This window comes from Dermacentor andersoni, chromosome 4 (assembly GCF_023375885.2).
Source record: "Dermacentor andersoni chromosome 4, qqDerAnde1_hic_scaffold, whole genome shotgun sequence".
Classification (NCBI taxonomy): Eukaryota; Metazoa; Arthropoda; class Arachnida; order Ixodida; family Ixodidae; genus Dermacentor; species Dermacentor andersoni.
This window is the reverse complement of record NC_092817.1, coordinates 91,068,857-91,096,658: the sequence shown is the minus strand read 5'-3', so window position 1 is coordinate 91,096,658 and position 27,802 is coordinate 91,068,857. Positions and strand designations below refer to the sequence as shown.

The following is a 27,802-nucleotide window of genomic DNA, read 5'->3' as shown; positions in this document are numbered from 1 at the left end:
CCAGCTTTGTTCCTGCGGGTCTCATAGCGCCCACCCAATCTGAAGTCGAACGCGTCTCTCCTCCAACTGCCGTTCTCAGACCTGCAGTCAATCCGGCACCTGGCTTGGGTGTGGTGTTTCCTTATTTTGCATGTTTTTTTGCCAGATGCCCTGTGGTGAAGAACTTTTGTTTTATTCTGACTTTTTCTTTACTTTTGAGGTTTGGATGACTGGGGGGACAGCTGTCATAATTCCGTCTGGTGTCCAATGCCACTGTCTGACTCCTGCTTTGCGGTACAGTACCTGGTGTCTAGTGGGTGTCTTGCGGCCTAAGTTTGTTATCGTGCTCGCTCACTATTTGTAGTAGGCCTGTTTGTTTTACAAAGGATGTTTGGGCACTAGGGTGAACTGATGAACGCCCTCGCTGGTGGTGCCCAACACTGTCCTGTGCCGCTCGAGCCCGACGCCCTCGTAGATGGTTGGGGCTCCTGTTCTTGCCTCAGTCACCTGCGCTTGGGCTCCTTATAGAAAAGGACGCATTTCACTGTGTTCAAAGGGGTTGGATATCCCTTTGTCTTGCTGCCTGAGTCTCTTCATGGCATTTCTGGACTGTACATGTCAAATGCAGGGGGGGCCATAGCCGAGCAAGTGTAAAATTCCTGCAACAAATTGCATGCTTATTTGCCTTATAACGCCGGATGAGTACCAGTACGAGTTTGATAAATTATACCTACTGTGGCATAGTGAGCTCTCTCAAACGCAACCACCCGAATGAACAGAGGTACTGCCGAGCTAGGCCTCTCTGAACGACGTGTGTAGGAGGCTATAGTCAGCTCCGATTGCACCATGCATGGCATTGACAATGGCACCATCTGCACACATGGTACATGCATGATCGAGTAACGGCTTCTTTCCTCTACACAATGATACTAAAGTAAGGTGCATGGGTAGTACGGTTATAAAGGTATAAGCGCTAATGCTGTAACATGTTTTTGTTACATGCATTTCTAGCAACTGAACCCCTCTGACCAATCTTAAAGGGGATCTTAACCACCCCTCAGGCTTGTTGAAATAACATAATTCGTGGGTAGCGTACACTGCTGTGAATGTCTCAGCCAAGTTTTGCTGTCGTATGCGGTGCTTGGAGCTAGCAAGCGGATCCCGAAGTCACCTTTCTCTCAAACGCTCTCTTTTCAACAGAAGGCCCTGTCCTGACTCTCTTTTAGATGCTCTATTTCATCATTGGATGCATTATTTCGTCATTTCCTAAGACGGCTGCTATTGGTTGATAGCTGACATCAAGCCGCAGTCGGCTACATGGCGTAGATACCGCTGCCGCCGCGGGGTGCCCTCACGAGTCCACTGTTTAAGCACACTGTGGCTCGCTGAGGACAACCGTGTTTGGCTTAGGTTTAGCGTGTCATAGGCACCTAAGGCGGAAGTCGTGACATCTACGTTAACACCCAAATTAAATTTGAACTGTGTGCCATAGTGACTAGAAGGGCGGAGCATTGTGGCCACGCCCCACTGCGCCATAACCTTTGCAGTACAAGGCATTGAGGAAGGAATGGGAGCACAGTGGAGGCCTTGTTTGATTGCGAATAACGCCGCTTCTGCTGAATGCATTGAAGTACTTTTTGTGGCAAAGTATTTCTGAAATAGCCTATTTTTACTTTGAATGTCTTTCTTCACTTCGATAAAAAGTGGTTCAGGGCCCCTTTAAAGACGTTACACATTAAAAGGAACAGGACCACCATTACCGCTTCCTGGAAATGACAGAGAAGTGGGAGCTTTGAATATCAGTGCGGCTATTGGGCATGACCTCCAAGATTGAGTAACCGACGCAGTGTGCTGAAGATCTTGGAGCCATGGTTTCGGATATGTGTCATATCTCCGCTAGTCACCAGGTGCCTGTGTCATCAGTGTAAGTGCTATTTAAAGACTTTAAATAAAGAAATTAGGCAATTACTGATCCTGCAGATTTGCTAATATCGTTTTCATAGTATATGAATACACATTTGTAACCAGTAGTTGAACTGATATTTGGCTACCTTTAACGTCCACCTGGTTTCAAACATGCAGCATTCTTAACATTATTGTGCCAAGGTTGGAGTTGTTCGTGGGGACAAAAATTGTAAGAATGCCAGGGTGCTTTTCTCGGTGGCCAGAGTGTTTATTTCACCTCTGCAGCTCTTGTGCATTGCATTTTTTTTTATTCCCATAGAAGCGGAAGGTTCCATGGCTCAAGATATTGCTGTCCATCCCTGTTTGGTCGAGTGTCCTCTCACACTTTGGCTTCAATTGGATTCACTATATTTTTCTCTCTGAAATGCCCACATACCTGACATCAGTGCTGCATTACAGCCTCGGAGCAGTGAGTTGTCTTTTTTATTTGCTTAAGTTAAAACCAGAACTGAAACCGGTTAAGTGGTTTCTCTTCAGACTTAGATGCCCTTGTTTACGTGAATGAAAAGATTTTATCTCCTGCTTTTAATAGTACCGGTTGATTTAGAGACCATGGTGCAGAGCTAAAATTTATTGTTTGTTGGAAGAACTTAACTGGTATCATTCTTTAAATTGACCATTTGAGAAAGTGCATGGAACGCAGTATCCCTTTGCGTCAAAAGTGACACCATAGTGGTTAGAGGTGGCATGCATGTGAACCCGACGTAGCAGATGCAGGTCGCATTGCTGCCATGCTGCCAAAAACAATACAACCATATCGTGCACCTTATAAACATCAGTCCTACTTTGCCCCACTTGGATTTTGGCGTTTTTTTGCATTGAATGCGAGATTTATTAGTTCTCCATTTACTTTTATCCAAGAATGCACAGCATCTTTTCTCATATTCTCTTCCTTTTTGGTGACTCCTTTTTTATTTGTAACAAACCTGGGTTCAGGTTTTGGTGGCACACTTGTGGTGTTGCCTGAACCACTGCAGTGCATAAAGACCTTGTTGCCACACCGAGCTCACTGGTGCCTACATCTGTGGCTTGTGATGACATATGGTCACCACATTCAGTTAAAGTGATTTCATGTCACATTTAACACAAATCCAAGCTGCAGTTGGCCTAGTTGAAAAAATTGTGCATGCCTGTGTGTGTGTGTGTGTCTAAGAGAGAGAGAGAGAGAGAGAGAGAGAGAGAGAGAGAGAATTGCATACAATTAAAGGTTTCCAAACTGGAGGTGGTCAGGTGTAGTTACACAAGCAGATGCTGTAGGACACAAAAATTAAAGAATGTAGGGCTTAACATTATTCCTGACTGAGGAAGCAGTCTTTGTACATCTAGAGCTGTCAACTGTAGGGTAAGGCTACCTTTCTGTATAATGTTTCGGTACGTACTATGACACATGTCTGCAGAAAAACACTATGAAATGCAGCCCTATTATCATAATTCTTGACTCGGGGTGCGAATGTAATAGGGTTGCATCAAAAGGTGGTTGGCTTGTGTTTTTGTCTTGCAGAATGGATTGCTTTCTGCAGTCCCCTACGTGCTCGGAGCCTTCCTGTGTTGTGTAGCCAGCCTAGTGGCCGATGTCTTTCGAAAACGTGGCACCATGTCTATCACCAACAACAGGAAGCTGTTCAATAGCTTAGGTATGTGTGTTCCAGCCTGGCAGTTGCAGACAGTCATGTGCAGGATGTTGTCACTTTGCACTATAAGCAGGATCTGGGGAGTAAGAGAAATGCCACCTTGATGACGACGATAATGAGGAGGATTTATTAAAATGTGGATGGGTTATTGACCTAGTAGGGATAATGGAGTTAAAGCATGTACCATGATTTGATGGTATGTAAGTCTGAAGCTCACGTACCACCAACCTGGTTTGCAACATTAAATAACTTAGTATAATCTTCTCTATGCTCAGGACCAATTATGGCACACCTACTGGAAATTTTTCATCAGTATCATTTTTGGAATTCTTTGCCTGCATTCATTAAGGAGAGTCCTACAGAATTATTTAAAAAGAACTTGCAAATATGCTTGTTAGACATGTGATTCTTTCATATTATTTATGCTAACCACTGTCCATGTTTCCTATTGTCGTGCACATTTATTTTCAGCTTACATCAATACTTTGTACTTTCTTATGATGTGTTTACTACCGTTCAGCACAATGTAATTCCCCAATGTGCAGACCCATAGGAGGTCTTGCTCTCGGTTTCATGACATTGAGACCTTCTGTATTTCTTTATTTTAAGCAATGTATTTCAATATGTGTTCTTATAGTAAGGAAAATAAAGCAGACGTCATCCTCTGTGTCATCGGAGTTAGTAACAAGTGCAGGCTTTATGTTTATTCTTCAAACAGTTCAAGTCTTCTTGCTTGTCTTCATTTTCGCTCTGGTTTCATGCTGGTTTTTAAAAAGGCAGCAGCATGATTTAGCATTTTTTTCACTCACTCACTCACTAAATAAATAAATAAATAAATAAATAAATAAATAAATAAATAAATAATATTGTGTCCATGATCAGAGGAGGTGGATAAATAAATAAATAAATTGCTAGGAAGGATTGGAACAATATAGTGGGTCGTTCTCTCCAGCACTTTCTAGTGGGTCGTTCTCTTCAGTGCCTTTTGCTCATGAACGCCGCTCATGCTGAGAGTCTGTGCCCTGCACTAACGATTGGTCCCAAACGCCGGTGACTAATGAACACCTTTGCAATTGGTGGAGGTTGCTTTAGCCTACAACGTCAACCCTAGAGCTTCGATCCCGTGCCCTATGCTCAACCATGCCTAAAGACGCATCCCAGCAAATGCCTCCTACTCCATCCCAGCAAGTGCTTCCTCAGTCGGTCCTGTGCTCTGGTGCTTACTTCAGAAAGTCACGACACCCCTTTCTAGACTGTACCGCCGCACAGCAAGTGCTCAGCATGTTCACCCCTTGGCTTGCACTGCTCGTGTTGTCATTGCCGACATTCTATACGCCATAGAATTCATCATCCTTTCCTTGTGCTCTCATGATGTTATCCTCGGCTGGGACTTTCCCTTGCGCCACAATGCCGTTATTCATTGTGCACGGGCCGAAATAGAACCCTCACCATCGTTAGATTTGCCGCTCACCGACAGTTCTTTGCTTTCGAGGAAACTGCTTGCCCAAGCCAACACCCACATTCCTCTGAACACCTCAACGGTCGTGCCTATGTCCTGCAGCAGAATCTCGGACGCTGTTACACTACTGTCTCCATCTGACCGCTTTCTCACTCCGAAAGGTCGGCTGCTGCCTTTTGCGACAGTGGGCATCACACAGGGCTACAGCTCTATTTTTGTTTGCAACCCGTTTCCATACCCTATGTTGCTGCTCCGAGGAGAATGTCTTGGCAGTGCAGAAGGGATCAAAGACGTGCAAGTTATGGACGTGCCCAATGACAATTACTGTGCTAGTTCCAGTGCACTCAGTGCTGTTTCTATGTGTGACCTATCGCCCGATGATTTGTTCGGTTCTTCTATTGCCGATGCCCTTACACCGGTCCAGCAGTCTCAGCTTTTGTGCCTTCTAGAAAAATTTCTTTCTTCTTTCGATGTAGGGCAATCTTCACTGGGCTGGATGCCAATTGCTACACATCACATCGATGCTGGTGTGCAACCGCCATTGCGGCAATGTCCGTATAGTGTATCTCCTGCAGAATGTCGTGTAATCAATGAACAACTCGACGACATGCTTCTCTGCAGGGTGATACGCCCTTCCAGCAGTTCATGGGCATCCCCTGTCGTCCTAGTTACGAAGAAAGACGGTTCTGTGCAGTTTTGTATGGACTACTGCTGCCTGAACAAGATCACTCGCAAGGACGTCTGCTCTCTCCCGCACATATACGACGTGATTGATAGTCTACAAGGCGCAGAATTCTTTTCATCTCTAGATTTGTGCGCAGGGTATTGGCAAGTACCCATGGCAGACACCGATCGGCTGAAGACAGCTTTTGTCACACTCAGTGGCTTATACGAATTGAAAGTAAGGCCTTTTGGACTTTTGGACGTACATAACATTTGAGCGCATGATGGACACTGTTCTGCGTGGCTTGAAGTGGCACACGTGCTTGTGCTATCTTGAAGACATTGTTTTTGCTCCTGACTTTCCCACACATCTTCAATGGCTCTGGTCTATTTTAACGTGTTTAACATACGCAGGGCTACAACTAAACCTCAAAAAGTGCCGATTTGCTGTTTAGCAGCTGACAACTTTATAAGTCGTTTCAAAGGATGAAATTCTCCCCAATCCAGCCAAGCTTTGTGCCGTTGCTGAATTCCCTAAACCTACATCCGTGAAAGACCTGTGCAGTTTTGTAGGGCTGTGTTCCTACTTTAGACGCTTCATCTGAAACTTTGCCACCATCATATTGCCCCTGACGAAGCTCCTTGAATGCAGTGGGCCCCTCACTTCATGGCCGTCAGTGTGTGGCGAGGCATTTGCAAATCCTGCACCGTTTGCTGACATCACCGCCAATTTTACGTCATTATGACCCGACAGCCTCTACAGAGGTGCACACTAATGCCAGCGGTGTTGGCCTCGGCGCAGTCCTCGCGCAGCGCAAACACGGGTTTTCTGAATGCCTTATAGCTTATGCAAGTCGCATGCTTACAAAAGTCAAAATTAACTACACCGTGATGGAAAAAGAATGTTTGGCGATCATCTGGGCTCTTAATAAGTTCCGGCCATATTTGTATGGCTGCTCATTTGATGTCGTCATGGACCATCACGCACTTTTTGGTTGTTGTCACTAAAGGACCCCTCAGGTCGCCTTGCCTGTTGGGCACTTCGCCTGAAAGACTATGATATTCGCGTGTTCTACCATAGTGGCCGCCAGCACTCTGACGCTGACACCCTCTCGCGCCCTCCTTTGCCCTACGACAATGCCTGCTGCTCCGCATCCCAGCTTGCCGTTTCTTCCATAGACCTTCGTACCATCATTTCCAAACGGCGCAAGAACTACTGGATCGCATCGCTGATAGACTGGCTTTCTGATCCATCGGCACAACCAACCACTTCCGCGTTACATCGTCAAGCCCACCATTTCGCCATTCCTGACGACCTACTCCACCGACACAATTACAGTGCCAATGGCCGCTAGGGCTTGCTAGTAGTACCCCGCAGTCTGTGTTCTGAAATATGCGCGCCATTGCACTCTAACCCACAGTGCACACTCGGGAGTATTCGAAACTTACCAGCGCATTTGACAGCGGTACTACTGGCGTGGATATGCAGCTACGTTCAGAAGTTCGTTTGCTCTTGCCTCAATTGTCAATGCCAGAAATCTTCACCGGGCCTCTCGCCAGCCGGTCTGCAACCGTTACCTTGCCCTACCCGGCCGTTCAGGTGCGTCAGCATCGATTTGTATTTGCCGCTTCCCCTGACATCTGGTAATCGCTGTGCCAGCGTGGCTGCTGACCACCTCACACAATATGCCGAAGCTGTCGCCCTCCCAACGGTTGCAGCACGTGATGATGCCTACTTTCTGCTTCGCCGATTCATGCTCCATCATAGTCCACCGCAGCAGTTGCTCAGCGATCGCAGACTAGTCTTCTTGTCGGAAGTCGTCGAAGCTATCCTCAAAGAGTGCCACGTTGTGCATCGCACAACTACTGCTTACCATCCGCAGACCAATGGCCTCACAGAACGCCTTAACTGTACTCTTGGCGACATGCTTGCAACGTACATAGCCTCCGACTACACAAATTGGGGTGCTATTCTGCCCTTCATAACCTGCGCCTACAATACCGTCACTCAGAGCATCACTGGCTTTTCACCCCTTTTTTTATTGTACGGCTGGGACCTGTCGCACACAGTCGACACCATCCTTCCGTGCAAGCCGGATGCATCTGAGTGTGCATCTATTTGTGCCACAGCCAGACATGCTGAAGAGTGTTGTAGTCTTGCACGGGCCTTTACTTCAAATGACCAAGAGTGCGAGAAGAGCGTTCGCGGTACTACCACTTCTGCGGCTACGTTCCTCTCCGTAGTGCCTGTGTGGCTCTCAGTCCCCTCCACTGCACCTGGGCTCTCGTCGAAACTACTGCCCAAGTGTGAAGGCCCCTGCTGTGTTGTTGAATGCTAATCTCCGGTCAACTACATGATCGAGCCCATTGAACACTTTTCAGACATACGCCGTTGTCATTGTCAGTCAGACGCCGCCGTTGTCAGTCACCTCAAGACCTACTATGACCCACTCGTAGTGACAAGCTGTTAGGTTGCTCGGTGGCTCCCTTTTCATTCCCGGGGGTAATTGTAGAGAAGGATTAGAATTATATAGTGGGTTGTCCTCTCCAGCACTTTCTAGTGGGTCGTACTCTTCAGCACTTTTTGCTCATGAATGCATGCCGTTCGTGCTAAGAGTCCGTGCCCTGCGCCAATGGTCCGCCAGTGGCTAATAAACGCTTTTGCAAAGTAAATAAATAAAGAACTAAATGAATGAATGAATGAACGAATGAATGCAAAGAAATAAATGAAATTGTCTACAATCCAAGAAGGGGGTTAGCAGCACCTTCCACCAGCCAGTCATAACTCATGCAGTCACTTTTAAAGGCAAAGCGTTAGCACAGTGTGTGAATTGCATGGCAAATAATAGTTGTGCCTGTGTGCAAAAGTGCAGCTTTGTAATGTGTTCTTGTCCATGAACTTAACTTTCTTGAATCTGCTGCAGTTGCATACCGTATAATGAGAAAACAAAATTGTGTTACGATACGTGTGCAGCTGTGAAGTGTGCAACTGCAATGTGACCACTGCGCACTTTATTTGTTTGTGCTTTTTGCCTTCATTCTTCCTCCTCCACTGACTACAACTTTCACGACTCTCCAACTGCAGGTGTACTGGTGCCTGGCCTATTCCTGTTGCTGGTGCCCTTGGCTGGCTGCAATGGTTTCTGGAACATGGTACTGCTTGCCGTTGCAGGTGGCTTTCACGGAATGGGGCATAGCGGTTTTATGGCTGCTTTTGTTGATCTTGCACCAGACTTTGCAGGTAAGCATGCTTAACTTTGTTTTTCTTTAGGCACCCTTAATTTACAATTTGGTGGTGTGCTCATTGCAGCATTTGAGTTTGCATAAATGTATGATAGCCAGTTAGCCCCTTTAATTTATTTCAGCATCGATCGTGCCTTGGGGACATTCTGACGACATTTCTTGCGTGACCTCTCTTTTCATTTTTTGGCGTAGTAGACTTAACATAAACTAAACATAGTTATCACTTGCAGTACATAGCAGCAGTGTACCAAACGCGTTACTGCCATAAGCTTAGCCATGCATTCAGAAAGACATATATTGCACACCTCATCAAACCCACCGTGTGTCTCTAGACACACACTCCATATATTGAAAATCTTTTAACAGATGCGTGCCTAAAGACACATTCTCTGCTAAGTAGCTGGGTGTGCTTGTTTGTTCTAGAATAAAACTGCTTTATACATGAGAAACAATGTTACAGGAATACAAAGGACAGAATGCAAGGTGACAAGGACTGTGTGATAAACCTGCAGTGGTGGCTTAATGGCTGTTGCGTTGTGCTGCTAAGCACATAGTTGGGGGTTTGGTTCCTGGCCATAGCAGCCGCATTTTGACTGGGGTGAAATGCAAACACTTGTGTACTTAGGTTTAGTTGCATATGAAAGAAACCCCAGATGGTCAAAATTAGTACGGAGTCCCCCACTACGGCGTGCCTCATAATAGCGTTGCTATGAAAGTTGTTTAGTGACAAGATGAAACGAGATGCAGGAGGAAGCCATAGGGAAGGACCAGCCTGCACAGAGTACAGCCGAGCCCCCACGCCTCATTCTACTTCTTCCTCTGGCCGAGAGGATGAAGAAATAGTACTGTTGCACAATGCAGCGACGATGTCATGGTTTTAATTTAATTATTTTTTGTCTGGTTCAAATCCTTTGGAAAAACCACAGTGATAGTAGCATATGTGTGCAAATTTATGCCAAGGATCCTGGCTAGCTTCCACCAGAAGTGTGATTCATTTATCAAGTTCAGCATAATAATTAGGTGTGGCGCCTATGAATATATCAACCAATTAGCTTATCCTGCAATGTCTTTTATTGTTTACCCACTGATGTCTTTGTGTTTTGGAATGGACAAGACTCATTTCGTAAGGCAGTAGGCTGTACAATAGCCTTTCAACGTTACCGTTACGCCCACTGTGCTGAATGTTTGTCTACAGCCTGAATATTGCTGCGTTAACTAGCATGCACCACTGCAACTAAAATCATGGCTGTAAAAGTCCATAATTGTTGTTCACAATGAACACTGATGTGCATTATGTGGTTGCCCATGTCTGTGTTGCCTTGGCAACTAATGTTTCATTACAATTAAAATGCTTTACTTATTACTGGCATCCATTAGTGTTGTAAGGAGAAGCCAGTGCTGCCTTATGATACATTCATAAGTAGTCAGGTGCACACAAGTGACTGCACAGACAAGTTCTCGCTTGCTTGACTTGTGTGGTGCACGGAAATAAGCACTACAGCTTTATTTGCTAATTAAACTAAATATAGCTAACATTACTAAGAATAACTAATATTAACCCACAAATGTCTGATATTCTTATCTCTTGTTGTTTTCGTTATTGCCTCATCATGACCAATTAAATGCATTTCTTGGCGAACATTTGCCACTTTGACAGTACCTATCTATCTAGTCGCTTACGTCTTGGTGCTCACATGGTCATTTCGTTAACGTGGTATGTGTACCAAAATTGGCATAGTATGACAAGAGTTTATGATAAACATAAATGATAGCTCATGACATGCATGTCATGTAGGTAGGTCATGAAACAGCCACCTACGTCTTGTTGCTGTCATGGTTGTTTCGTTAACTTAGTATGTACCAAAATCGGCACATTATGACAAGAGTTTATGACAAACATAAATGATAGGTCATGACATGCGTGTCATGTAGGTCATGAAACAGCTGCCTATGTCTTGGTGCTGTCATGGTCGTTTCGTTAACTTGGTAGGCTCCCCGCACACTATGTCGCATAACATCGATTCCCACAGGGCATGCGATCTGCTGTCCTTTTTTTTTTATGTCGCTTTGCTCTTTGCCTTGTGTAAGAGCTGCATGCATCTTGTCTCTCTGCTGGTGCTGCTCTTGGGCAACTAACCTTCTTCTGATATGAACCTTGGTTCTCTCCTCCACTCTGCATTGATTGCCTCACAAGTAGCAGAATGCTGCAAAAAGCACACAGTTCAGTATTTAGACAAATATGATAATGTGATACCGACAATGCCCTACTATGGGGGGCGAGATGTGCATGCTTTCCTGGGCAACTGTGTGTACGAGGTTGAGTCCTATCATGTGCGCATCATCACAGTAGTGGTAAAGTATATTGTAAAGTAGCAGTAATGTCTGGTATTGGATCAGGCCATTAGACCACTTTCCCCTGTTACCAGCTTGCACCCCCCCCTTCCCCCACACGCACACATTTTGCTATCATTATCTCGTGATCTTGTCCCCTCTCGCATTTGTACATCTATATCCTCTCTTGCGCAACGAGAAGCCGGGTTTCCGACAATACTAATTTGCCCAATTCTGAAGTGTAAGTTCGAAGAAAACAAGAAAGAAAAGGAATAAACAAAATTCATTCTATTCAAAGTGTTGTTTCATATATAACATGAAACATTTTCGCAACATCGAGATGAGATGGAAAAAAACAAAACTTCACTATATTTGTGCAGATACAGTAACTTTACATCATGCTGTGGTTGCCTAAAGATTTCGGTCATGTCCCGGTTTAGTTTTGTTGCTTCGCCACGTTCAGTTAAGTTGGTTGTGTCGAAATAAAGAGGAAAAAATTAAAAGAAAACGATGATGTGGCCAAAAGGTTTGTAGTAGTGAGCTGGTGACTCGATATAATATATCAAAGCTTGCCAAGTCCTCTGACATCTTCTGTTTCTCTTGAGCATGGAAGCTGTTCAAGATCTCTCTTATGAATAGTTACCCAATACAGTTGAACCCAGATATATCGAGCCTGGGTACATCAAATTATTGTCTATATTGAACAGTTGTAACATCCTCTTGAACGTCCGATGCAAAAGTATGGTGCCAAGCTACGCGTATATTGAACACTGTGCTACGCCGCGCCGCTTCCCTGCAAGTGCGTTTCTCCTAAGGGGTACGCAGTCACATTTAAGCAGTACATGTCATAGAGGAAAAAGCATGGCGTATATGATGTATCTCAGTTTTGGTCACTGTGCATATAGGTGACTTGATCGTGCAAACTGTAGCTGTTCGTGATCGGCAAGAGCAGATCACTACTCTGCTTTGAGAATGCGAATGATCTCCTGGTCCGATACGTGTTGCACAGAAAGCATGGATGAAACTATATTTTTTTTTCACTGAGTAGCTGCGGGCACGAGATATTGACCTAGAGATGAGCTGTGCCACTGGATTTGGCTTTGTAAATCAGGGCTTCTTTCCGTGAACGGCATTCTAGGTTTCTGAAGGCGGCCAAGACGAATCTGACCTCAACCACAACTTGGACAGATTTTTACGTTACGGTTTGAATTGAATGAAACTACTGCACGTCAAATCAACCCTTCGCGGAAGGACCATTACGGCAGCAGTGCATAAGACCCACATATGCTGTGCAATTCGGTCCATGCTGAACGTGTTTTATTTGTTCTCGCTAGGGTTATATATGAATGGGAATAGACTCAGATATTTTGTACGCTGAAAGCCACTTTCAAATCTAACTGCGTCTGTGTAGTGTTGGCAGTCGCCAATTAACACAGCAGCTGGAAAGAAAGGGCCGAGAACGAAGGGACCATGAGGCATTGGAGCGCCAAGTGGCTCACAAGAAGAGACAGGCGCACTTTGGGCGGTTGCGAAGCGAGTATGACTGGTTCTAGCAAGAAGTCGGTTTCGATACCAAAACTTGACGCAACAGTTTGCATGGCTTACTCATTGCCAAAGTGTGACAATCTGCCATTTAAAAGCATACATGTGGCATGGCACGCTCACATGTGATTCGCAGTACAAGTGCACTGATGATGGCACAGCGCATATCCATACAGGCTAGTTTGCTTGTGCGCTTCGTCTATTTCTACCTTATCTTGAATAAAAATGTGCAACAAACACTTTAAGGCGTGCAAGGCGCACTATGGTCTCTCATTCTGGCAACGCAGGCTTTTAGGGTTAGCATTGCAATTGGTAGACCACTGCGCAGTGCAAATGACTTAATTAAGACATTCGGATGCAGAAATGAAGTAAACTTTTGTGCGCATGTCACGGCCTCGGCGAAGCAAATCCATAAATTTCCACTTTTAACGCTCTTGGGAAATTGTTCGAGATGTGGAGAGGTTTCAGATAAGCTTCGGATAAGCATACTATATATTTAGAATTATCAGTATATTGACACGTGTACTTATTTATCCTTTTCCCGGGGTCTCCATTTCACCTACTAACAATTTAAGTTATCGTTCAGCGCAAGACACGCCTGCATGATTGGAACTTACTGGAATGTTTTCGATGGTTCTATGCATTGTCTCTTGTCACCGAAGCTTGTGTAATCTGATTGTATGCGCAACACGAATTGTGTAATATTTTCTAGAAGACATATGGGCACCAGCGATTACTCTGGAAGCTTCGATGACTCATGTATGACAGCTGACGCGCTTGACCAGCAGATCAGATTTTCGACAATCGCCGACTGTGTTCACCGCTATTGTTTTGCTTTTAGTGTAGCCTGTTCTTCTGGGCACAGGTTCACCCAATAAGAAGTTACTTTCACCGTTCACCGTTTTGCTACTGTGTTCTTGACCATCACTACCACATGACAGGATTGAACTATTTTGCGATTCCCTTCGAGTTCAATATATCTGGGTTCGACTGCATGTACATAATCTGTAGCTTATTTATGCTTCGGTATCGGAACATTTATGTCGTAGCTCCACTTGAAAAGACAGGCATATAATGTCTTGCATTCACGGAAATCTCTGATTTGTTTCAGATGTTGCTAACACTCGGCCAACAAAATGTTCAGCAGTACACAAACTAGTGCCTTTCAGTTGTATTAGACTATGAAGCTGAAAGAGCAGAAAAATGATTGCTTCTGTTGCAAGAAATAAGGAGTGTGAGTGAACGCGCAGTTACTTCCTAGTAGCGACCTTTATCTGAAGAGGTAAATATGCTGCTGCTGCTCATTTCTTCCTATTGGGCTTTTTGCATGCCTCTGTTTATATTGCCTTCCGTCACTTCTCTGCAATGCTCGTTTCTCGCATTTTTTTTGCTAAATAATCTGGGCCATTCTGAGTACTAACTTTGTTTCAGTGCTTACTCATGTTTGATGTATCTAACGAACACATGTGTGCACACACGCAGACACATGCGCACGCGTGCACACTCACATGTACGTATGCACGCACAGAGAGAGAGAGAGAGCACAGAGAAAAGGCATTGGTATCTCGGAAACAGTTCCTTTGTTCATGTAAGGATTGAGTATTCCTTACCAAAAGAAGCTAGTTCAGGCCAACCTTATTGCAATTACAGAAATTACTGTGTAGATGTCATTTGTGAGCCTTCTCAATATTGTACTGTGCATTCATCTGTAATGTGATTAGCATGTGTTCCCTTCATATTGAGATGAGAGCAAATGAAATGCAAGAATTTGGGAAATGGCAGTAGTAGTCTAAGAAAAAAAACTCGCTGTCTGCCTCCACCAGGTACCCTTCTGGGAATATCCAATGTAATTGCCAGCATTCCCGGAATTGCCATACCAGCCATGCTAGGCGAACTGCTCAAGGAACGGGTACAGTATTGCACCTGATGTCTTTCGTGTGTGAATTTGCTGTGTTCTTCACCTGCATATTCTTAAAGACGCACTGAAATACGTTTTGTACATGGTAAGAAAACATTATCAATCTGCAGACAATGCTGGTGTGGACGTGTGCTTGCTTTTTCCTGCAGCCTTCCCAATACCTACATTTCTTTGTGCCTTAAGCAACATCAGCAGTGAAATTATATGAGGCATGATCGCCTGCCAGCCACTGGGCACATGCTTGCACCACCCTTTTAGGTCCTCTAGGAAATGGGAAGCAGTGGTTGTTGCTGGTACATTGTTGGTACGTTGTCGCCCTTGGGTGCCTCTGTGGGGCACCAGCCTCAACGGGTTACATTAAGCGCACTGCAAAAAGAAAAGTGTATCAGGCGGAGCATTAATGTCAGCACTGCCCCAGCTTAGAATAACTGCTCAAGAGGAATGGATAATTCATTATTTCTTATTTCTGGTGTTGACTGTGTCCTGTAAAAGTGCTGGCTAAATTTATAGTTCCGTAATAAGATCCCTGAGTAGCACGCAAGGCTTCCAGAGGCTTTGCCATGTGTCACTTGCTTACAGAGTTCTGTCACTCCACTCATCTGTGTAATTCACACGTGCATCAGTTGGCAAAGTCAGCAGAAGTGTAGTTATGTGATCAAAAAATTTGTGTATCAGTTTATTCTATGACTGCACTGTTATGATGAGTCACCATTTGCTCTACATGTTGCCAGTGTTATCCTCACTCTTGCTTTAAAATGTATTGGACAACATCAGACGAGGCTGCTAGCAGCATGTTCATGTTTTATCTTTTGTAGTGTCCAGGACAAATGATAGAAATTTGATTTCATAATCTATGACATAACATAGGTTGCGCTTATTTGAGGCTTAGGATGGGGTGCAAAGAAGATGTTGGATTTCGTCAGCATGCGCATTCTTTAGTTACGTTTGGAAATAGCATGTGCTAGGTTTCTGAATGTTTACAGTGAAATTTTAATGGCAGTAGCTGGATTTTATATAGAACTTTCCATCGGTGGGTGAGGGCACCTCTTCTTTGAACTGTTGCATGTGAGTGCAAAGTGTGCTTGCTGCTGCTTTTGCAGTGCTTTTGAGTGGGTGCTAGCACAGATTCACAACAGTACAGAGTGCCTTATGGTGACGCCCAGTTAACTCTCAATGTGTCTGCATCTGGTACAGATGCATCATGCGATGTATCGGGATGCATTTGCTTCTTTTGTGTATTGCCATCAGACGGGTCAGTTTGTTTTTCACATTTACGAACAAAAACAAATGGAAATGTCATCATTGCCTAGTTCAGCTTGGTTCTGCTTCTTCTGGTTCCAGAGTCCCCTTGAAGCGTGGGCACTGTTTTACTACATAGGGAGTGCAATAGGCATAATCACAGCCCTGGAGTTTATCCTGCTTGGCTCATCAGAACTGCAGAGTTGGGGAGTTGACACAATGTTCAAGGTTGTCGTTAAATACGGCACTTCTCAATCCATCCATCTTGGAGCTGAACCAACAGGGGATGAGAACCAGTCGCCTCTTACAAGCTAGTGCTTGTAGCAGATTTCACAGTAGAGGGCGCACCTTCTTTATAACACTCGATAGCTTGTGCATTATTGTATAGCGTGTGTGTACCACATCTTTGCATTTGTCGCTCATGTGGTAAACAGGCCAGTAACTGCGGTCCATTAGGATGGCTGTACAAGCTTTTACAGATTTGTGTGGCATATTCTTGCTTTTGCAAGCTGCCATGTGCGGTCTCTACAGTTCCGGGCACTGTTTCATGGGATGGTTATTACTGAGGACTTTTGAAACATCGTACAGGGCCCAACGAATTAAATGTGATAAATCATGTTGATGCGATGGGCTGCTTCCCATTTGTGACTAAAATAAGGTGAAGGTTTTGCTTGCTGTATCCCAAAGCAGTAGTTTCCATGGCATCACAACAAATGCCAATAGCAGACTGCTCAAGTTATTGCTTGCATTTTTTGAGCACTGTATTCACATGCAACAGATGCCTGGACTTGGTATGACCATGCATGCCTGTGCTGCAACTTGCCACTAATACATAAACAAGCAGCCTGAGTTGGTTTATTGCAATTGCTTTGTTACACTCTTGAGATCGATCATCTGAAACTTCTTTTGCTGGCTTTTATGTCAAGTTTGTTTTCCTGTCATGAAATTTTAGCCTGAAAGCTGGATTTCTTGGTTTGATGAGTCTTCCCGGCCTGTTTCCCTAATTATTTGCCCTGAACGTGTTTCATACATCTGCAGCTCTTCTACCATGTTTAGGAAGTTATCATTGTGGCTTGAACTGTGATATGCCTACAATCCAACAGGAACAAAGGGCCTTATAGTGTGCTGTACTTTAAACAAGCTTTTCTTTTTCTACAGGATTGACACTTTAGACGAAAGAGGTAAAAGAATTAGTGTTTATAATTTTATATGTTTGTTGGGTGATGCATTGCACTTATTATTGCTTTATGGCCATCAGCTTATGTGAAATATATTGAGTGTACTCTGTGCCCGCTGAGCGTTCTGCTTGAATATTTCTGTTCCAGGTATTATTTTTGTGATGATTGTGAAGTCTAGAAGCCTTACTAGTATTAGTTTGGTGGAAGTCATTGTGGAGAAAAAACTATCTCCTCACAGTTGAAAAAAGCAGCCTGTACTTGAAAAACGCAGTCTGCAGCTCCTCTGCTTTTAATGCAGAGCTGGTCCCACGACTTGTCTTTTGTTTTTTTCCTCAGACATTGCGCTTTATGCTGTGTGAAAATCTTAACTTTTCCATGGCTCCCAGCAGCCTGGAACAATTTTTTAGTTGACTGTACCAGTTGCGGCGGTTCTCGCCTACTTGTTTTGTGGTTTATGCTATTGGGTAATGAAAACAAGCACTTGACTGAAGTTCCATGGTGCTGGTTTTGTTAATGGTGCCACACTGTGATGATGGTAAGAAAAGTTGAAAGGTCAGGTGTGAGAAGTTGCAAGCCATTAAATTCACTACAAAGTTCCTGATTTTGTTGCATGCTTTTCTTCACTTCATTGTTGCTTTCATACAGGGATATGCAATGTGAAGCAGAGATGTGCAGTTTATATCTCTGTTTTAATTGATAGGTGCCCCTATTGTGTGGCTTTAAGCCCATAGGTGTTTTTGCTTTTTTGTTCTCTTTTGGTCTTAGTTCTAATCTGTTTTGGAGGTATATGGGAGGAGTTGAATATTGCTTTGTCAGAGTGGTATTTCTTGTATTATCAGACATGTGTACAGGTGCTCTAAGCTCCACTGGCACAGAACTGATATGTAATCTAAAAAGTGCCTTTTTCTACTTATAATGACAATATATGAAGCTTATATATGATGAGCTGAAACTTGTTTACTTTGAAAAAGTAGTGGGCAGTGCCACGTTTTCTTCGCTTTTATGAGCATTTATGAACAAAATCACAAATAGAATCCTGCAGGGAGTGTGCTGCTATTCCCGTATCAAAGTTTACTATGTGTACACTGGTGGTCGAAAACAAGAATTTTGTAAGTACTAACCACTTTCACAGGCAGCATCTCAACAAATTTTATGCAAACTACACTGGTGCACTTGTTGAACACTTGCACCGCTGTTGATAAGCTGAGCTTGTTAAGCACCCAACATGATTTACACTATATTTATATTCATTAACATTGTGAATGTATTTGTTGTTCTAGTGATTATACACTGCCACAGTCAGCACAAAGCCGGTTATTAGTCATATTATGCAAATATTTAATGAAGTTTCTTACCTCAAGCAACTTATTAGTTGCGTGCGGTTACAGTTGAATTATTTTTAATAGTAGCTACATGGCCAACTTAAGTGCCAAATGAAAGTGTGTAAGCCAGATGTCAAATTATAAAACTTTTTTATTGCTGTGCATTTGTGCTTTTTGTACTCTGTGGTATTGAAATGCAGCAGTCTGACTTTTTAATTGCTGCCATTTATTGCAATAAAGTTTTGAAGACCTGTTAAAGTGTTCTTGAGTTGTGTTGTTTAATTTTCTATAACGCTACAGAGGATTGCACGTAGCAAACTTGCAGACGTGAGGGAAAGTTTGAAAACTGCAACTACTGACACAATTTTTTTTTCAGGCTAGGCGTGTAGCCCGAAATTGAGCCTAGAATTGTGTGCATATACGCACAGGTAGCTGTTTCCATACCCTGTGTACATGTGCATACATGCGTATATATTCTAGGCTTCGGGCGGTGAATAAGTTAGTTGAATGGGTGTTTGTTTCTTTCTATATGAATGCTTTAATTTGTGCCTTTATGTCTTTCCTGTGCATTAGAGGTATTTCTGTGAAACTTCGAGGAAACATTGTATTTCTGTGAAACTTCAAGGAAACATTCCATATCTATGAACTCACCAAAAGAATGTTAATACATGTTCTAATACTTTCTGGATCAAGGTACAATGCGACTGCCTTGGCCTTAGGCATTTCAGGCTCCAATATGTTTGCTTGGCAAGTAATGTTAAGTCAAAAAGCATTTTTGTTAGCCTGGAACACAAAATATATGTTTAATGACATTTGCTTACTTTTGAAAACTGTTTGCAGTAATCTGCATCATGTTTTCCCGCAATAAAAGAACTTACTGGAAGAAAAATGACAGATAGGCAAGTGGCTGGACTTAAAGCTGTGGTTTACTGAAAGACAGCTGCCGTAAGAAAAAAACAAAAAGAAAGAAAAAGAAACTGCTGCCCTGAGTGAGCTCCGCTCCCTCAGGGCAGCAGTTGTTTGGGCAGACACACATTTGTGGTAAACATAGTTTTCTTGCTTTGCCCTCTTTCCTGTCCATAGTGCACACATTGAAGCTTCAGTGCATTTTCTCTGTTGCAAGTCCAGCATGATTTCCTGTGAATCATACTACTTTTGTTATTTTGCCACTAGAGAGCATGACACATAAATGACCAGCCATCTAGCAGACTGTCCAGCGTCGAATATATTTGCTATATTAATCACTAGTACAGGTTTTGTTGCCTGAACTAAATCGCACCTCTTAACGAAGTTGCATCCGATTAAAAGAATATCTTTGTTATAAGCAATATTTGTTAGAGATATTAGCAATAAACACTTTAGGTTTACTTTTAAACATGCTTTTAAAGCAGTAACATTGCCCAGTGACGTCAGCAGCATCGAATCGGGGCACGAAATTTAAATACGGTCTCTGCAAACTCGTTCAACCGAATTATCCAATAAAATTTTGGACATTAAATTTTTGAGCAGGGTTGTATGTAACAATGCGAATTTGGCAGCGAATATTTCGGGAATGGTTGGCCATTCACAAATATCTCGGGAGGATTTTTAATGTGATTAGCATTCTTTGAGAACATCACCCAGTTTACCTGTCTCTGTCTTTACATACATGCATACATACATGCTCCCTCTTGTATGTTTGCATACAAACATGCTCTGTCTCTGCATACATACATGTCTTTATATATGTATGTCCGTGCCCAGCCTCTCTCACGCCAACTTGGTCACTGGGTGATGCATGGTCAAATTGGTAGGGCATCGGGCTGCTGTGCTGAGGGACTCAAGTTCGAAACCAATTGTCAGACCAATTTTAGTCACTGGTTATGAGCTGATCTTCAATGAACCTCTTTCACGCCAGCTTGGGTCACTTGTTGTGTGCCTGGGAAAGGCCTGGGTGTATGCCACCCTTCTATAAACATATTTCTCGTCAACTTGAGTCAATGGGTATGTGCCATTCTTAAATTAAACTCGTTGACACCAGCTTGGGTCGCGGGGTATGTTCCACTGGCTATGTGTCCCTGTTCAGTAAACCTGTTTGACAACAACTTGTGTCACTGGGTATGTGTGCTGCTTTTTGTATTAATCGTCATATAAAACATACCATCACCATTTATGCACCCATCATAAGATATGTAGTCTGCTAATCGCATTAATGTCGCCAATCATCTCCAAAGAATGGACGCACCGCCAATTTTCTTTTCACTGTGTAGCGTTCATTTATATTTTTTCAATTATCTCCTCCTTCCTACCCCCTCTTCCATTTTTTTTGTGCAATAAGAACAAAGATGAAATGAAGGCAAAAATCTGCGGATTCCACACACTGTGGGAATCAATGTAATCGAAGCTTTGTATGCCATTTGCTTGGATTGACGATAATTAGCAGTGGCGTTGCGGCAAATGTGTAATTTCTTCAGCGTTTAGTCCAATACGAGAGTCCTGAGTTGATGTTAAATGTTACCACGCATGCACCACTGCTGTTTGTGTAGTCCGCAGAACACACAGGGGGGCGTGTTTGCTTGAGGTGCTGTGCGTCATTGTTCATAATCTGTGAGAAGGTTGAGCATTATTATTGCATCACATGGTACATCGTATTGTGACAGAAGTATTAAACATAAATTGAATTATGGGGCTGTACATAATTCAATTAATTATAATTCTATGTATACATTGTAATTCACGGTCTGCACCACGTTTCACTGCGTAGCAAAGACACTCCTGTTCCACGCAGCGCTGGCTGGGCTGCATAAAGTTGCTGTATATGCGGGGCCACATACAGTAACTCTAGGAGTCCATGCAGCCGAGCGCCATCTGGTGGGTGTTGCAAGAAACCCAGCGGTGCTTGCGAGCCAAACCACTGCAGAAGCGCCAGGAAAGTTGCTAGAAGAGGCAAAAGAAAGCTTTGCTTTAAAATATCTTCCTCTCCTTTAAGTCAGAAAATGCTGAATTATAGATTTTCCTTTTATGAATACAATACATGTAAACCTTATGTGCCGCCTGCAGAATATACCTCAGGCGGACTTGGTAAAATACCTGGGTATAATACATGATAAGCTTGGTGCATGCGCATTGAATATATACATAAAAAAAGAGTGTGCAGTTGGAATGCCAAGAAGCCTTTGCAACAGTCGATAGGGGATGTGGTGAGACTCTCTTGTGATGATTTATAAAATGTATGTATGGCCTATTTTGGAATTTAGATGTGTTCTATATCCAGGTGCGTCGGCATATAAATTACATCCCCTTGTTCTTCTGGAACAAGAAGCTTTACACCTGTGCCTTTGTTTACCAAAATTCATTGGCAACACCGTATTATACCTAGATGCATGTTTACTGTCTCTTTTGTGTAGATTTCAGCTATTAACGGTCCAAACATTCATAAACATATGTGATTTCCCAGCAAAATTACAGATGGTTTTTATTTCTCAGCCTGTAATATTTTTCAATCTTCCTGGCCTCGGTTCCACACCCCTCAGGTCGTTTTTGTGCAGGCACTTGTCGGTCCTCTAGATGTATCATTTTGTTAGATTCGTCCTATGGGCAGTGAGAGAGAGAGAATCTCCAGATTATATTTGATGATATATATTCAAAGAAAGCGAAACACCTTTCTTACAATACATTAAATGGGCTATTACAAAATCACTTATATCACTTATTGGAACTAAGGTAAGTTCCGTAATAATGACTGATGCATCACAAACCGACGAAAAATCTAGTATTGGAATTTTCTCTTCCGCTTTTGACTGTTCATTCTCTTCAGGACTTCCCGACTACATACGAGTATCTTTAGCTGAATTTCTGGCAGTTACATTGGCTTTATGAAAAGTACGTCAACTCATCAATCTCGGAAGTGGTAATACTTGTAACGGATTCTTCATGTTCAGCTCTTACTGCAAATAGTGGCATTTCAAGTACATTTCGTTATCTAATACCCTGTCACTTAACACTGATTAGATTGATATGGGTACCTGGTCACAAAGGATTAGTTATAAATGAATTAGCACACAGCTTGGCAAGAGCTGCCCTTGGTGGTCCAATTAATTCTCTCAATAATTCCTGTATCAGCTTTCATAACAGCTGCTAGGTTCAGGGGATGGGCAGTTATGCAAGATTCTTGAAACCTATCATTAACAAATTTAACTGATTACCGACACCTCCTATTCCCCTGGAGCAGAAATTTCTGCCGCAATAGAAAATTTGAACTCCTGTTTACCAAATTCCGATGTCGAATAAAGCTATTATCTGCATCGATCTGGTCTGGCATCCTCCTTCCGTGTGCTCATCCTGTGGGGAGGACAAAACAGTGTAACACTTTTTCCTGTCATGTTGACATCAAGAAAACATACTTTAGAAGGAAAATTTCATGGTGCTGAATTGAATAAAACGATTCCCGATATTCTATCCTTCGGAGTCTCTGGGACATTATCGTAGGGGTGTTGGTGAAGCTTTGTGAGTTATATAATTGAATCAGGACGATTTCCTTGCTAAATTCTTAAATTTTATCAGAATTTATTCTTTTCAGCTTTTCAAGATTTCTCGATAGGGCTTCTTTTAAGGCTCATATAATAATTTTTAATAAACCACCCGATTCTTGGCCAATTCCCACTCTCGAAGGCAAGTATGCAAGCAAGTTAATATTATTGATGATAGTAATAGATGCTAGGATGCTTCGATGTCCTCCGCGGGCGAGGGGGACACCGCGGCACCCCAATAGATGCTGAAGCCCCTTAATAGGTGCGGACGTGTCGCGCCATCTAGACGGCAAATAACGTACTGGGAAACGCGCCCAACCAACCGGCCGCAGTCGGATGATCATCAGCACGGGTGAGAGCAGTTCTTGATATCGTGCATACGTAAAGTACCTTTTCTGCAGTGCACAAAACGTTAACTTGAGCTTTTTGCTTACACCCACAAAGGATGGCCGCAAGAATAGTGCTCTGCAGGATTTGCGCTCCCTTACTTGGAAGGAACCAGCAGGTTGCTGTGGTACGTCGTGTTTACTGTCTTGGGCTGCATGTTGCGAGATGCTGCATGGTGATAATTATCCGCATATCATTTACACGACACACAACTCTTGTAGCGCAGAATGAATAGTGACAGCGAGAATTACGTAAACACAATAGAAGTTCGGTGTTGTTTGCTGCACAATTTTTGCAAGGGGATTCGATGGTATAATTTCGCACGTTGTCGAAGATGCGAACATGATCCGAGGGCATTCGTACGAAGATTTTCGTGTGCGTTCGTCGCACTAAGCGCTAACAGCAGTACCAAAACTTGTGTGAAACCAGAAAGATACTGGTTTTCGGCGTTTTTTGTTTTTTTGCTTTTTCATTGCACCATCGCCTGCTGCCGAAGTGGTATCGGCATATATTCACGTGGAAAGATTTGTACGGGGCATGGTTGTGTGCGTATTCCGACAGTGTCATGTGCAGTTTACGTTAGATCTGTAACTATTCACACTCTCTCTCTTTCTCTCTCTCTCTCTCTCGCACAGCGGAGTATTAGTACGACATCCAGCAGAAATGCCCAGTTTTGCAACTCGGCCGATGAGGCCATCAAGGAAATAAAGAGCGGTTCGAAGCTGCTCGTTGGAGGTGCGTAAAACGTCAGCGCAGCGCGTTTGTTTAAATAGCGTTTGTATAAAGCGCATTCATTAAAACGGGTGAATAGGCGGGCAAATCAAATGCTTTCCTTGCAGTGACTCCAGGCTTTAGCCACAGGTTAAACTGGAATATAAATTGGCAAACTTCAGCTTGTTACACCACTTGCAAAAAAATGCGCTATTAGCTTTGGTTTTAAAGTTTACTGCATGCGGCAATTCAAAATGCAAGAAAGAAAATTTAGCATTGCTAAAAAAATATCCAAATAGGCAGTCAAGTGTTAAAACACACATTTAAATGGCCACAATGACAGGCACTGAATATAATTGCTAAATATTACCAGGAAAAATGAATAAATGAGGAAACAGGAGAAAAAAAAAAAAAAACAGTGCACAGTCTATTTTCTGATTTGCCCACTGTCTAGCTTGTCTGGTGCCTTGCCTTGCTTTCCTGCAACTTCGTCAAGCTTCACGAGTGCTCAATGGCTCTTTTAGGATTTGGTCTCTGCGGGATCCCTGAAAATTTGATCGCTGCACTCTCAAAGACAAGTGTGAAGGACCTTGTTGTCGTCAGTAATAATGCCGGTGTGGATGGCTTTGGACTTGGGATACTCCTCAACACGCGACAGGTCTGAAAACTTGTTTACTAGCATTTCTTGGGATGCTGAAATTGTAGTGTCTGAAGTGCTAGATGGAAGTTTCAGAATGCGGCCTCATAATTGTGAAGGGGTGGAGCATGATTTCTCATTCATTTTTGGTTGGCTAACTAACTGAAATAGAGTTCCTGGAATGACTTCATTACTTTTGTATTTCTCTGTGGTGTACACCACTAAGTTATAAATGGAAATTTCGGAATGTAATCTTGTGAAATGATGCAGCATGACTTGCAGTTATCTTTGGCTAGTTGATTGTGTTAAAAAATACATTTTATTGAAATCGCTTCAAAATTTTTGCCTTTCTGAGAAGTAAAATGGATTAGCATTGGAGTGTCGGCCACTTGAAGTCACTGTGAATGCCGTTATCAGCTAAAGATACTGTTGAGTGTCTGGTGCAGAAGAGTAAGTGATCTGTCTTGGACAGATAGCAGAGGCCATCAAGCACACAACACAACAGCACTCATTCCTGGCACAAATCCAGAGGCATGCTGCCCAGCAAGAGCTCCTCGTTTAGGTTAGAGAGCTCAAGAAAAAGATGCTGTCACTTTTGAAACCTCAGCCAGTGCGAATGTTAAAACTCACACTCTGCTCAAACAAGTATAGGTAAACAATTGTAAATAGATTGAAATAACAAACTACTGTGATGTAAAGTGCTGTCTTGGTATCTAGCACATAAACTATCTTTGTCGCTGAGCAGATTTGCTGAAAAATAATGAATTTTGAAAGCTCTCAATGAGTTATTTTGTCTTTTTTTTTTTTGCTGCCTTGTTGGTTCAGTGTGCTTTGTGGTGTCATGCTACTTCAGTAGTGAAGTGAATATAGGTAATTCATCATTATTTGGCAGTAACAGTCTTTGTAGCCCAGATTTTGTTCCATTTAGTGTTATTTCTTAAATTCTCCAAAAAAACCTAAGACGTAAACATGCTGAGCTCTCAAGTTGTGATACATCAGCTCTGTAAGGTGTTTACTTACATCGGTTTGGTTAGGTTTAGTACTTCAAACAACACAAGAGATGGAGATGAGTACAAAGATGTCTATATATACAACTTGAACTGGCTTGATACCAACTCGAAGGAAGTGTTCTATTGCATTATTGCGAATAAGGTTTTGGGCAAACACAACTACGACCTTATGGTGTCCCGCTGAACGAGACAGTCTTTTTTTTCCCCAATGGGCTGAATTTTGAGCTAACATATGCTGACTGTCAGTTGTGCCTAATAATGCCTTCTTAACATTTGTGTGGGGTTGTTGCTTGTTCACCTTCTTGTTAGTGCCAATTACAGATGTATGCTGTTTGCCAAGAGTGGAATGGGAGGTCTTGATCGTACGCAGTAACACTTGAACAAACTTTGAGAGACCTCGTGTTCACTCATGTGGCAGTTCATTTATGTGAGACACAAATACATCAGCATCTGTCAGTACCCGAATTCCACAATTACTCATTCAAGTAAGGAGTAAGTACTATAAGTGGGTTTCTATCAAGTGGTATTTCATTGCACAGCTGTTGCCTACCCACTTAATTTTCTTGCAAGCACAAGCAGGATGTAAAGGGCTCACTTTCTGTGACATGATGAATATGAATGTTAATGTTATTTCTTTTTCTCTTGGTTAGGTAAAGCGGATGATCTCCTCGTATGTTGGCGAAAATGCAGAGTTTGAGCGACAGTACTTGTCAGGCGAGCTTGAATTGGAATTTGTGCCGCAGGTAAGTTCATATAGAATACCAAGGTGGCAGCGAACATTTGTAGAAGTAAGTGTTAAAACAAAGAGTGGGTGCACTTCATTTCCTAGGGTTTCTTTTTTTTTCATCAGATGCATGTCTCTTCTCTGAGAGACAAACTTTATAAAATAATTTGTTGTGTATTTGTTTGTTACAAATTATTTATAGAATATGTTTATTGTATATCATCAATAAAATTATTGTACTGATGGCACAAGTACTTAGCATGCTGGATGAAATATATTGATCAGCTCTTCTATTTCCATATCAGTTTCAGTTTATTATTCTTTCAAGTTTATAACCTTTTCCCCATGTGTGTGTGTGTGTGTGTGTGTGTGTGTGTGTGTGTGTGTGTGTGTGTGTGTGTGTGTGTGTGTGTGTGTGTGTGTATATATATATATATATATATATATATATATATATATATATATATATATATATATATATATATATATATCATGATTACCAAAAATTGGGCCCCTCGGTTGCTCTTTTTCTCTCATTCATTCATAGTGACGGTCTCAAATCTGACACACTTGATGTCAGATTAGGTAGCATATGAAGGTCTTTTAGCCACGTGCCTGCTCTCCTAAGTTCACATGTTATGTGATGCCATTGGCCAAAAAAGGATGTCATCCACCCATCTAGGCTCTGAGTGGCACTGGCTAACCCTCTGAGGGCTCGACCTAGCAAAAATACTTACCCAAGTTAGTGGCCAAATTGATAGCCATCGCCGTAACACAAATGGTAGTGCAACACATCTGTAATGTGGAGGTTTTGATTTCGGCTCCTAATGGCGGCAATTTATCCTTTCATCAACTTTAATTTTTTTTTTCTGTCTTCATTATTTTCTACATTTCAATTGCAGCCACAGCCAATTTTCCCAATGCTTGCCTTGGCTTCATTGTCTGTTGACTATATGTGGTCATGATTGTGTCAGTGTGTGTGTCAGCTGAGGGTTATCCGTAATTAATTTAGTTATTCTCATACCAGCTGTTTCTGACATGAAAGATCACATATGTTTTGTGACCTATAATAACATCAAAACATACTGTTATGCTGTTTGTTCATCTAAGAATGATTTTTATTGTAAGCCGTGTGTTACATCAAGTCAATGCCTATATTATGGCTCCTGCATGGGCCTTTTTTACTGGTGAGCAGTTAATCTGCCTGGAAATGGTTTAGGCTCAACAGTGTTGATGTGGCATTAAGGGTTTTAGTGCGACGGCATAAAGTCAACTTTTTCTTGTACACACAAATTAATCAGGCTAAAGACATCATGATTTATTCTCAAGTTCCCTAGCAACCTAAACTTTATCTT

The 27,802-nt window shown here is 42.7% G+C and overlaps 2 protein-coding genes across 5 annotated transcripts in view; both read left to right on the top strand.

Moving 5' to 3' along the window:
- The window catches only part of LOC126536454 (sialin-like), a 39,065-nt gene extending 20,337 nt beyond the window's left edge, over positions 1-18,728 (top strand). For 2 of the 4 annotated variants that reach the window (XM_055074018.2, XM_050183415.3), the window contains exons 6-10: positions 2,204-2,353; positions 3,446-3,578; positions 8,783-8,938; positions 14,637-14,722; positions 16,073-18,728. In XM_055074018.2, the coding sequence (XP_054929993.1) occupies positions 2,204-2,353; positions 3,446-3,578; positions 8,783-8,938; positions 14,637-14,722; positions 16,073-16,285 (738 nt within the window). In that variant the 3' untranslated portion in view covers positions 16,286-18,728. Of the gene's footprint in view, positions 1-2,203; positions 2,354-3,445; positions 3,579-8,782; positions 8,939-13,924; positions 14,096-14,636; positions 14,724-16,072 lie in introns of those variants that run through there. The other 2 variants (XR_008613709.2, XM_055074019.2) reach the window with 2 other exon arrangements.
- A 984-nt stretch (positions 18,729-19,712) lies between these two features.
- Positions 19,713-27,802, top strand: part of SCOT (Succinyl-CoA:3-ketoacid CoA transferase) — a 29,471-nt gene continuing 21,381 nt past the window's right edge. The window contains exons 1-5 of the mRNA XM_050183416.3: positions 19,713-23,330; positions 23,423-23,492; positions 24,001-24,100; positions 24,601-24,734; positions 26,374-26,466. Of these exons, the coding sequence (XP_050039373.2) occupies positions 23,221-23,330; positions 23,423-23,492; positions 24,001-24,100; positions 24,601-24,734; positions 26,374-26,466 (507 nt within the window). The 5' untranslated portion in view covers positions 19,713-23,220. The remainder of the gene's footprint in view (positions 23,331-23,422; positions 23,493-24,000; positions 24,101-24,600; positions 24,735-26,373; positions 26,467-27,802) is intronic.